The following is a 10,862-nucleotide window of genomic DNA, read 5'->3' as shown; positions in this document are numbered from 1 at the left end:
TGTCCTGCATCCCTGATGGGACGGGGACGGGAACACTCAGCCCTGTGCAGTGCTGCCACTGTGAGCACCAGGACCAGACCCACATGTAGGATGGGCACCACTGCCCCATATGGCCCCGCTATGGCATTCACCCCGCAGACCCTCCAATGCAGTGGCTGCTCATCACCCCACTTTATTAATTAATTAATTAACACGACAAGGGTAGACATGGGGCTCACGCCTCAGCGTTACTTTTCAGCCTCTTCTTTCTGTTCCTCTCCTTCCTCCTCCTCTTCCTGCTGTCCCGTCCCGCTGTGCTGGGTGGGATGGGGGTGATGGATGCAGCGTGGCTCAGCTCCTTAAATCCAGAAGGGCTTTTCTTCAATCCCTTCCCCTTCTTCCTCTTCTCCTTCATCCTCTTCCTCACTTTCACAGCTGGGATGTCCGGCTGTTCCCCCCCTTCAGGCCACGCTGCCCTGTCAATGAGCTCCCCACCGAACTCATACAGCACCGGCTCCTTGGGTACAGCCACAGCCACCGTGTTGTACGCCCTGCACCTGGGACAGCAGAACAGTGGGGTCAGGGACAGCACCAGCAGAGCCCAAACCACGAGGGGAAGGGGGGTATCACTCACCACACATAGAGATATGGCTGCACACACTCCTCCTTATAGGCGAACTCAAAGCACGGCACCTGGATGACGTTGAAGAAGGCCTGTCCCACTACACGCGACGCCGTGTCGTTCACCTGCTGCAGGCACTCCTTCAGCCTGCGCCAAACGGATCGGGGTCAGATAAACCCCATTGAGATCCCCCCAATCCCAACATTGGGGTCAGGGCTGCTCACCGGCGGTCGCAGTCGCAGTGGCTGATGGTGTGCCAGCGCAGGTTGCGGTAGCCATAGCGGGAGGTGAAGGGGTGGATGACGTGCTGGCAGTGGTCGTGGTCACGGCAGCAGCGGTCGGTGTCACGGTGCTCCCCTGTGGGGTGAGAGCTGGAGGGGGGCTGTATGCGGCTGGGTGACATCGGGATCGGGAATGGGATGCACTGGGGGAGGATTGGGATCAGAAGTGGCGCTGGGATGGGGAGGAGTGGGATTGAGGATGGGATTGGGTTGGGGTTGGAATTGGGGCTGAAATGGAATTGGGGATGGGATTGAGACTGTGGGATGGAGTCGAATAGGGAATGGGATGGGGTCGGAGTTGGGGGCAGGGTTGAGATCAGAGCTGGGATGGGGTCGGGGATAGGGTGGGTTTGGGATCAGGGATGGGTGGCTGGAGCATTCACATTGAGTATGAATGGGGATCAGAACTGTATCAGGAGTGGCACTGGGACCAGACTGGGATGAACGAGGGCAGGCAGCGGGATGGGATTGGGGCTGGATCAGCAGGGCCGGGTTGGACTGGGACCGGTCTGGGGACCAGACTGAGATGAGCATCAGAATAGAGACCGGGCTGGGAGGGAGGCAGGGAACGGGTACGGGGCGTGTTGGACAGCACCAGTGTGGGGACCGGGAGCGGAGCAGCACCAGGACGGCAGCGGGATGAATGAATGGACAGGGACAAAGCCGGGGGTCAGGGTGGGGATGGCCCCGTTCTGTGCTGGGGAGCGGAGCAGCACCGGGATGAGGGTCTGCCCACGGGGTGGGTTTAGGGTCAGCTCCTTACCCAGCTGCTCGTAGCTGTCCGCGTTGCTCCCGGCTCCGCACCACAACGTCCCGGGGTAGGTCAGCCCTCGGCGGACACGGGGCCGCCCCGGCGGGGCCACAGCGGGGCTGGGGGCGGCCAACAGCGGGAGGAGGAGGAGGAGGAAGGGGAGGAAGAGGCAGCGCGGGGCGCACATGGCACCGCGGGGATGATGCTGCTCGGGGCCGCCTTATAGCGGAGCTCGGCTCGACCCGCCCACCGGCTGGGGGCAGCGGCAGCTCCGTCCATCCCCGTGTCCCAACGCTCCGATGCTGCCCGCTCTCCTCCCTCCCGCTGCCCCCCTCTGTTGCTCGGAGCCCATTTGCAACCAGGACGCGGCGCTCACCCCATAGAGCAGCATTGGCAGAGCCGGGTGGTACCGAGCAGGGACGTGTGCGGCCTCGAGATGACCCAGTGCTGGCTGAGCCCATAAATCTGCCCCCAAATCTGCACCCCGAGCGCTGCTCTGACTCCTCCGAACCCCGCACCCATGGGTGCCCGTACAGCTCCCTATGGGATGTGGGTGTCACACCGGGGTGTTATGGCTGTGGGCACGGCTCCCTGCTGGCCCCATCCCAAGGCACTGGCCGTGACCCAGCGCTATGGGGCAGCCCCCGCTCAGCTGTCGCTGTCTGTGACACTCCCCATGACGGTCCGGAGCCTGCGCAGGGACAGCAACGGGGCGAACGGAGGGGACACTAAACCCTATGGGGTGTGGATTGACCCCTTGGCAAACCAACAGCACCCTACATATACATGGACCTGCACCACGTCCCCGCTGCCCGGGAGAAGGGCTGGTACCTGGCACTGATGGCACCCAACACCAAAGGTCCCCAATACGCGTGGCTGGACCCATCCCGGCTCTACTGCCATCCGCAAGTACCAGCGACCACATGGGGGGCACCAAGGGGCGGCACTGGGGGGCTGTGGGGACACCCAGCACTTCCATATCTATCCCTGCAGGGTTTGCAGGACTGCGTGGCTGACCTGCTGCAACCCTTCCAGGGAGATCCCATAGACCTGGTGGCCGGCATCGATGCCATGGGCTTCATTCTGGGTAAGGGGGGACGCTGGGGGTCCCCGTTTCTTGTCCCTGTGGTGGGTGACGGTGCCATCCCCAGGTGCTGCTGTGGCTGCTAAGCTGCATAAAGGCTTCTTGGCCATCCGCAAAGCCGGGCATCTCTGTGTGGAGACACTGACAGAGCCCTACACTGACTATTCGGGTCGGGAGAAGGTGATGGAGATGAGAACTGACACCATAACACCGGGTGAGCTGAGCCCGTGGGGTGGGCACCCCCTGCCATGGGGTGACAGCGGGTGCTGGGATACAGCTCTGCCCCTCCCCAGGTTTGCGCATCCTGCTGGTGGATCAGTGGGTGGAAACGGGGGGCACCATGAGAGCTGCCATCCGGCTGGTGGAGAGCCAGGGGGGGGTCGTGGCAGGTAGGACGGGCACATTGGGGTGGGGTGGGGGGCACCCATAGGTGATGCAGGGACAGACACTGAGCCCTCATTGCATCCCGCAGGTGTCGCAGCCATCTGCATTGAGGACAGCGAGGGAGGAAGGTGGATTCGGGAGCACTACAAGTGTGCCCACTGCGTGCCCCCCCGCCTGCAGCCCCGCTTCGACAGCCACCAGATGGGATGGGAATGAGGGCTGGCAGCACAAGGCACAGCTCTCCATCCTGCCCACCAACCCAACGCCCTTTTAAAAAGCATAAAAAAACCATTTTATTACAATGAAGGCTGGGGGTGTCCCTTCTGGGAGGGGTTGCATAGCTACGGGGTGCCCCCACCTGCCAGGGCCGCCGCTCTTTGGTTTGGAGATGTGGGGTGATGTGGGGCTCACTGGCAGCATTTGGGCTTCTTGCGGGGAGCTGACAGGTACAGGTCGCTCTCGGTGCTGCCGATGCCTGTGGGATGGAGGGGTTGGGGTTAGGGTTAGGTTAGGGTTAGGGTTAGGGTTGGAGTTAGGGTTAGGTTAGGTTAGCATTAGGTTAGGTTAGGGTTAGGGTTAGGGTTTGGGTTAGGTTAGGGTTAGGTTAGGGTTAGGGTTAGGTTGGGGTTAGGTTGGGGTTGGGTTACGGTTAGGGTTAGGTTAGGGTTGGGTTAGGGTTGGGTTAGGGTTGGGGTTAAGGTTGGGTTAGGGTTAGGTTAGTGTTAGGGTTAGCGTTAGGTTTGGGTTAGGGTTATGGTTAGTGTTAGGGTTAGGTTAGGGTTAGGGTTAGGTTAGGTTAGGTTAGGGTTAGGGTTAGGTTAGGGGTTAGGTTAGGTTTAGGGTTAGGTGTTAGGCTAGGTTAGGTTAGGGTTGGGGTTAGGTTAGGGTTAGATTATGTTAGGGTTAGGTTTGGTTAGGGTTAGGTTAGGTTTAGGTTAGGGTTAGGTTGGTGTTATGGTTAAGTTAGGGTTAGGGTTATATTAGGGATAGGTGTGTGGTTGTGGGGCTCATGGATACTCACGCACGGCATCTCCGATCCGCCGGGCACTGCCGCGCTCCAGCTCTGCCAACACGCTGCTCTCAAAGGTCAGTGCTGCCACACGGAAGAAGAAATCCCTCACGTTCTCTCCTGCCCCATAGAAGAAGAATCCTGAGCCCCAGTGGGGGTCACCTCACCCCTCATCACCCCCCAGCTTTGTCCATATCCCAACCTGTGAGTGAGGACACAGCCCAGAACTCTGCCTGCATCTCCTGGGCCACCCTGAGCGCGTCCTTCTCCATCCGGCTGTACTGTGCTGGTGTCTGCCAAGGGAGCAGGGTGGGCAATGGGGACGGCCCCAATGCACCAACAGAGCCCACGGGGGGGGGGGACACACTCACACTCAGGTCCTTCTTGGAGCCCACCAAGAAGAGGATGACATTGGAAGGGTTGTTCTCCTTCAAGGCATCTGCCAACCATTGCCTATGGGGTCATAGCACCACGCTGCCCTCTGGCTCTCACAATGGAGGTGACACTAAGCCACCTCCAGCCCCACTGCGCCCCACATCCCACCTACCGTGTGTGCTCCAGGGATGCCATGTCGTTGACATCAAAGACGATGACGATGGCTGTTGGGGTGATGCAATCAGCTACGGGGATGGAGGTGGTCGGGGGGGATGGTTGGTGGGGATATGGGGGGGGTCTCACCTTGAGCTCCCCGGTAGTAGGTGGAGGCGATGCACTTGAAGCGCTCCTGCCCCGCTGTGTCCCACCTGGGAGGGGGTGGGTGGTTGGGGGGGGGGGTCAATGGGGCTGTTGTGTGTGTGGGGGGGGATGGGGGGCACACAGTGTCAGTGCTACTCACAGCTGCAGGCTGAAGGGCACCCCCAGCACCTCAAAGCGCTCCATCTCAAAGTCCACCCCGATGGTCGCCTTGTAGTTCTTGTCAAAGGCGTCCTTGCAAAAACTATTGGCAGGGGAGGGGGGCAGGATAACCATCAGCCTTGGGGGGGGGGTCCTCCCATTGCAGCCCCGCCCCCCCCCAGCATCCCTTCCATGGGGGGTTACCGGTTAATGAGGCAGGTCTTCCCCACCGCCAGGTCCCCCACCACGATGATCTTGGAGATCTTAAAGCTGCAGGAGCACAGACATCGCAGGAAGGGGGTGAGGAGGGGACCACAACCCCCCCATCTGCTGCCCCTCCCCTCACCCCCCCATCTCCTCCCCCCCCGTTACATTCCTGTGCCGTGACGCAGCGCTGCAGCCACGCGGCGTCTTCCTGCCGGGACCCCCCCGGTGTGTGCAGGGCTGAGACCCCCCATAGACCCCATAAAGATGGGGGGCCCCATCTTTATCCCATCCTCACCCCACTGTGCCCGTCCGCTGCTCCTGGCAGGCGCTGCTCACACTGGGGTGGAACTCAGGGCGGGTGTGTAGGGCGGCCTCCTTCCTAAAGCACTGCGGGGTGGGGGTGGGGGGGAGGGACACAAAAGGGGCCCGGTGAGGTTGTAGGGTCAGGGATGTCCCCCCCCCCCCCGCCCAAGTGCTGCCCCCTCCCCACTCACCTGTGGCAGATCGGCCACCACTCTGTCCCTGCGCACCGGGGCCAACACGTTCATGGTGTCTCACGGCCGGAGGGATGGGATGGGATATGGGGTATGGGGTATGGGATATGGGGTACGGGATATGGGGTATGGGATACGGGGTATGGGATACGGGGTATGGGATACGGGGTATGGGGTGTGGGATATGGGGTGTGGGATACGGGGTGTGGGATACGGGGTGTGGGATACGGGGTGTGGGATACGGGGTGTGGGGTATGGGGTATGGGATATGGGATATGGGGTATAGGATATGGAATATGGGGTATGGGATATGGGATGTGGGATACGGGATGGAGCCGGGCTGAGGGGAACGTCCTGCAGAGATGGGGCGGGACCATGGGGGGGCTGTGACCGCATCCTGGCTCCCGCCGTCCCCGTGTCCCTAAATCCCGTTATCCCCGCGTCCCACCGTCCCCAACCCCCCACCCCCATCTGTCCCCATGTCCCCACGTCCCGCCGGCCCCATATAAACCATCCCCCCCCCACCTCACCCCATTAATATCCCCCCGCTCCCACCCCGTCCCCCCGCCCCACGTACCTCCGTGTCCTCCCCGTTCGTTCCCGTTCGTTCCCGTTCCGTCCCGTTCCCCCCCCCCCCAACACTCCGCCCCGCCCCCATCCCCGCCCCATCCCAGCATGGAACCGGGACTACAACTCCCATGATACCTCGCGGGACACCAACCCCCCACCCGAGACTACAACTCCCATGAGGCCGTGCGGGAAAATGAGGCCCAGCGGAAAAGGAAAACGATGTGCGCAAGCGCTGTAGAGACAGCAGTGAAATCTCGCGAGGTTTGGAGCTATAAGCCCGTGCGGCGCGGGGTGGGAAGCCCCTTTCGGCTGCTGGCTGCCCAAGATGGCGCCCAAGGCGAAGAAGGAGGGTGAGGGAGAGCGGACATGGCGGGCATTGAAGCGGGCGGGCAGCGGGATGGGGGACCCCGAGGGGTCCGGTGGGGATGGGGGGGTCGGACTGGGGGGGTTACGGGGTGTGGGGGGGCTGCGGTGCGGTGATGGGCTGCGGGCACGTGGAGAGCGTGGGGGAGGCCTACGGCTGTGAGCCAGGCCTGGCTGTGTGAGGTGAGAACCGGGTGGGAAACATGGGGTGTGAGGGCTGAGCTGTACGATATGATATGGTATATGATAAGATATGGTATGATATGGTATGATATGGGGTGGGGGACATGGGGGGAGCCGTGTGCTGCTGTAGGCAGAGGGGAAAGCTCAGCTTGATGCTGTGAATGAGGCCCTCGTTACCCTATGGGGCTGTAAGGAGAGAGGTTGGGGTGCCTCATAGGGCAGCGTGGGCTGCCGGGCCCGCAGTTCTGCTTTGTGCTGATCGAGGTGTTGTTCCAGCCGTGCCGCCCAAGACTGAGGCCAAGGCGAAGGCGCTGAAGGCCAAGAAGGCCGTTCTGAAGGGAGTCCACAGCCACAAGAAGAAGAAGATCCGCACATCGCCCACCTTCAGGAGGCCCAAGACTCTGCGACTGCGGAGGCAGCCCAAATACCCCCGGAAAAGTGCCCCGAGGAGGAACAAGTGAGTGGGAATCACACACAGAATCACACAATGACCCGGGTTGGAAGGGACCTCAAGGATCATGTAGTTCCAACCCCCTGCCTGGCAGGGCCACCAAACATACACCTTTACTAGATCAGGTTGCCCATGGCCCCGTCCAACCTGGCCTTGAACACCTCCAAGGACGGGGCATCCACAACCTCCCTGTGCAGCCTGTTCCAGGGCCTCACCACTCTCCTAGTGAAGAACTTCCCCCTGACATCCAACCTAAATCTTCCCTCTTTTAACTTCAAACCATTTCCCCGTGTCCTGCTATTGTCAGCCCTTTCCAAGAGTTTACTCCCCTCCCGGGTGCAGGTTCCCTTCAGGTATTGAAAGGCTGCAATGAGGTCACCCCGCAACCTTCTCTTCTCCAGGCTGAACAAACCCAACTCCCTCAGCCTGTCCTCATAGTGGAGGTGCTCCAGCCCCCTGATCATCTTCCTGTTCCTCCTCTGGACCCTTTCCCAATAAGGGAATGGTGGGCCTGGCAGGGGTTTGTGGGTGGGAGCAGCCCCTGTGCAGGTCCCATGCTAAGCCCTTACCCATGTGGTGTCTTTGGAGCTGAGCCATGTTTTCATTGCAGAGCATTGGGGTACAAGTGATGATTTCAAGCGACCAAAGCCTGAGAGTTTGTGATTAGAACTTTTTTGGCAGCTGATGTACCCCAGATGTTTCTAGGTGATATTTAAAAGCTCCTGATGTGTACCTACAGCTTCTGCAGTCCATCTCCTAAGCTGAGGCAATCTTTCTTTCAGGCTTGACCATTATGCCATTATCAAGTTCCCTTTGACCACAGAATCGGCAATGAAGAAGATAGAGGATAACAATACTTTGGTTTTCATCGTCGATGTCAAGGCAAACAAGCACCAGATCAAACAGGCAGTCAAGAAGCTGTATGATATCGATGTGGCCAAGGTCAATACCTTGATAAGGTAAGGGGGAGAGCAGTCACTGCTGCAGGAAACTTGGACGTTATGGAGTTAAATGAGTGTTTTTAGTGCTGAAGCTGTGATAAATAAAGGTGTTATGCATGAAAATTGGCTTCTGCTGGGAGTCCTGTAATGATTCTGTGCAGATGATGTGAACAATTGGTTTTGTACCACTGAGTAAACTGATGTTTCCAAAGGAACCACTGATGCACATTGCTATAATGGGAATTATATGGGAATAGGCTTGAGTGTGCCTCAGTACTGATATCTCCTATTTCGCTCTAGGCCTGATGGGGAGAAGAAGGCTTATGTCCGACTGGCTCCTGACTACGATGCGCTGGATGTAGCCAACAAGGTGAGCAGTGCTTGAAGCTGTCAGCTCCTATTTGCTGTCTCATATTTGCTGTACATCCTTGGTGTGCAAAGTACTTGTGCTTACAATACACCAGTGCTTCTGCAGAGTACTTTGTAGTTAAGCAGGATCGTAGGGTGGTTAAGCAAGAGCAAGTTTTGCTCTTGTAAAACCTTGTTCTGCCTGTATGAGGTCAGGTGGGGAGTTACTGAGAGAGCTGCAGTTCTTCATCTCCTCCATAGAGGGGCTCCACTCCATGAGGCTGCATGAATTTAAAGTACTGAGGAAGGTGTGGAAACTGCCTCGGGGTGAAATGGTGTCTGTTCTAACAGCGTTCTCAGACAGCGATGTTGGCAGCTCTCCTTAAAAAGAGGAACGTGATGATGTCAGAAGCACTGCTAGGGCCTGGGTGGAGGATTTCTGCTGTGTACATGGCTCTGATGCTGGAAATGGGCAGGTGGTTTAGTCCTTGATGTCTGTGGGAGTCAGGAGACAGTGGTGATTAGTGTTGGAGGTGGGGATGGTGGCTGTAAGGATTAACATATGAGGGTCACAGTGGAGCAGATGAATACAGCAGCTGCATAAGGCACTGGGTGAGTCTGGTAGGAAGAAGCCTGTCTTCAAAGGAATCCTGGGGAGATGCAGCTGTGTCAGTGATGTCTGGTGGAGGCTCTGCCTTTCTGCCACCATTACATTTGTTTTAACATGTTTTGCTTCTTTCCAGATTGGAATCATCTAATCTGCATCTACCAAGGACTGTACAGACAGGATAATAAACCCTATAAAACCACTGAGGGGGCTCTTGTGTTTTGTGTATGTAGCCCATACAGAAGAGCTCATCCAAACTCCTATCAACTATTAGCTTGGTCTGCAGGCTTCTCTGTACAAAGCCCTTAAGCTAATCCTATAGTGGAGTTGCCTTTTCTTTCTGGCATGATCCACGCTCCCCCTCAGTGCAGTGTGTGAATTGCAGCCTGGTTTCCCTGACACGGTTTGTGTTGCCTGTGATCTCGCTGAGTTTGCTGTGCTCACCGGAGCTGTTTGCAGACTGTTCCTGCTTTCTTTGTTTCCTCAACCAGTATTTATATCATAGAGAGCTTGGAGAGTCAGAAGAATGTGGAGCACTGGGCGAGGAGGAAGTAGAGGTGAAGCATGGCTAAGCCTGTAGGGGTACTTAGCATCAAGTGTGTAGTTTGGCTTTAGGGAAGAAAGGTGGTGAAATCTGTGGCCAAATATTGACTGGGGCAATTGAACAGCTGGGTGGTGGGACACCAGGTTCCCTACGTGCCCTTTTGGGGGAGGGTGGTGGAATCCTGAGCTCACACAGTGTAGTGGTGGATGGAAAGGGGGGGCTGTCCTGGTTGCTGATGCTATGGAGGCTGGTGTATGTGCTGCAGCCCTACGTGTCAGTGTGGAGGCTGGGCTAGGAAGGGATTTCACTTCAGCATGACTTGCAATCTGCCCTGACCCTGCCTCAACTTAGTCTGATGGGATGGCTGCTGCTGGCTGGCACTCAGTGTGCATCTTCCCTCTTGCTCTGGGCTGGCAGCCAGTCTGACCCACAGCTGCCCCAGCGCTGTTGTACAGCTGGAGGATGGGGAAAGCTTGGTCATCCCTGACCCTACTGCGCTGATGTGGAGTGGTGTGAGCGTGGCCTGATCCCTGTGCTGGAAGAAGAGACAAGGGGAAGAGCCATCAGGAGGGTTAACAGTGGGAATTAACCGTGCAGGGTGTTCGCAGATTAAGTTGGTGCTTCAGCTGCAGATCGGAAGAGGAGGTGGAGTGGTTGGGATGTTGTAGTGGTAAGACTGGGACCTGCTGGGGCAGGAGGAAGCCCTGCAGCTCAGCGTCTGCTCCAGCACTGAGAGAGGAGGGGGTGAAGTTGGTTTGAAACGTGAGCAGATTCCCAGCCCACGCGTGATCTCACACGTCGTATCTCCCCTCTGGCTGCTCCTGGCACACAGCACCCTGTGCCAGCTATAGAATCAGTGCCCCTGGGGGTACCTGGCACTGTGGGGCTTTCCCAGCCATCTGGAGGTGGGGTGTCTTCCCTGCTTCCTCTTGTTGTGCAGCTCCATGTCCATGTGAGCTGGGGATGGTGTGGGTAAGCACTGATCCTGCCCTGGAGCAGGGGTTGGGTGGGAGTCCCTCTAAGCCCTGCTGCTTATAGCAGTGCAGGGTGATCCGAAGAGTGATCCTAGAGCTGTCACATCAGCAGGATTTGCCTTCCTAACACACACTGGTGCTCCACAGGACCGGCTGGGCCTGCTGCCCTAGAGAGCTGCACCCCCTGCCTACAGAGGGGCTGCTGCCACTGCAGTCAGTCTGATGTGCTTATAGGG

The 10,862-nt window shown here is 58.2% G+C and overlaps 4 protein-coding genes and 2 non-coding genes across 8 annotated transcripts; 4 read left to right on the top strand and 2 right to left on the bottom strand.

Moving 5' to 3' along the window:
• Positions 1 to 147: 147 nt before the first annotated feature.
• On the bottom strand, positions 148 to 1,828 carry PROCA1 (protein interacting with cyclin A1). Its single transcript, XM_015880680.3, has 4 exons — positions 1,646 to 1,828; positions 826 to 958; positions 614 to 748; positions 148 to 536 (listed from the first exon to the last, which is right to left on the bottom strand). The coding sequence occupies exons 1-4, from the start codon at positions 1,818 to 1,820 to the stop codon at positions 215 to 217; spliced, it is 765 nt and encodes a 254-aa protein (XP_015736166.1). The 5' UTR covers positions 1,821 to 1,828; the 3' UTR covers positions 148 to 214.
• Positions 1,829 to 2,119: 291 nt separating this feature from the next.
• LOC107322551 (uncharacterized) lies at positions 2,120 to 3,403 on the top strand. Of its 2 annotated transcripts, XM_015880684.3 has the most exons (5): positions 2,128 to 2,542; positions 2,627 to 2,720; positions 2,785 to 2,931; positions 3,011 to 3,106; positions 3,190 to 3,403. In XM_015880684.3, the coding sequence occupies exons 1-5, from the start codon at positions 2,420 to 2,422 to the stop codon at positions 3,315 to 3,317; spliced, it is 588 nt and encodes a 195-aa protein (XP_015736170.3). In that variant the 5' UTR covers positions 2,128 to 2,419; the 3' UTR covers positions 3,318 to 3,403. The 2 variants fall into 2 exon arrangements, with proteins under 2 accessions (XP_085378391.1, XP_015736170.3); XM_085522265.1 differs by lacking the exons at positions 2,785 to 2,931; positions 3,011 to 3,106 and having other exon boundaries at positions 2,120 to 2,542.
• Positions 3,370 to 6,259, bottom strand: RAB34 (RAB34, member RAS oncogene family). 2 transcript variants are annotated; one of them, XM_015880681.3, is made up of 11 exons: positions 6,223 to 6,259; positions 5,646 to 5,999; positions 5,447 to 5,538; positions 5,149 to 5,214; positions 4,946 to 5,047; positions 4,789 to 4,853; positions 4,658 to 4,709; positions 4,482 to 4,563; positions 4,313 to 4,403; positions 4,123 to 4,230; positions 3,370 to 3,576 (listed from the first exon to the last, which is right to left on the bottom strand). In XM_015880681.3, exons 2-11 carry the CDS (start codon positions 5,697 to 5,699, stop codon positions 3,509 to 3,511), a joined length of 780 nt encoding a protein of 259 aa, XP_015736167.1. In that variant the 5' UTR covers positions 5,700 to 5,999; positions 6,223 to 6,259; the 3' UTR covers positions 3,370 to 3,508. The 2 variants fall into 2 exon arrangements, with proteins under 2 accessions (XP_015736167.1, XP_015736168.1); XM_015880682.3 differs by having other exon boundaries at positions 4,123 to 4,194.
• Positions 6,260 to 6,515: 256 nt separating this feature from the next.
• RPL23A (ribosomal protein L23a) lies at positions 6,516 to 9,311 on the top strand. The gene is made up of 5 exons (XM_015880685.2): positions 6,516 to 6,565; positions 7,038 to 7,218; positions 7,995 to 8,171; positions 8,454 to 8,523; positions 9,245 to 9,311. The coding sequence occupies exons 1-5, from the start codon at positions 6,541 to 6,543 to the stop codon at positions 9,257 to 9,259; spliced, it is 468 nt and encodes a 155-aa protein (XP_015736171.1). The 5' UTR covers positions 6,516 to 6,540; the 3' UTR covers positions 9,260 to 9,311.
• LOC116654270 (small nucleolar RNA Z17) lies at positions 7,831 to 7,903 on the top strand. The gene has a single exon (XR_004309366.1). It is a non-coding gene; the product is annotated as a small nucleolar RNA Z17 (small nucleolar RNA).
• Positions 8,309 to 8,380, top strand: LOC116654269 (small nucleolar RNA SNORD42). Its single transcript, XR_004309365.1, has one exon. It is a non-coding gene; the product is annotated as a small nucleolar RNA SNORD42 (small nucleolar RNA).
• Positions 9,312 to 10,862: the final 1,551 nt, after the last annotated feature.

The sequence above is a fragment of the Coturnix japonica genome, chromosome 22, assembly GCF_054131305.1.
Source record: "Coturnix japonica strain WE chromosome 22, WE-NBRP24, whole genome shotgun sequence".
NCBI classification, from domain to species: domain Eukaryota; kingdom Metazoa; phylum Chordata; class Aves; order Galliformes; family Phasianidae; genus Coturnix; species Coturnix japonica.
This window is presented reverse-complemented; position numbering and strand designations above follow the sequence as displayed.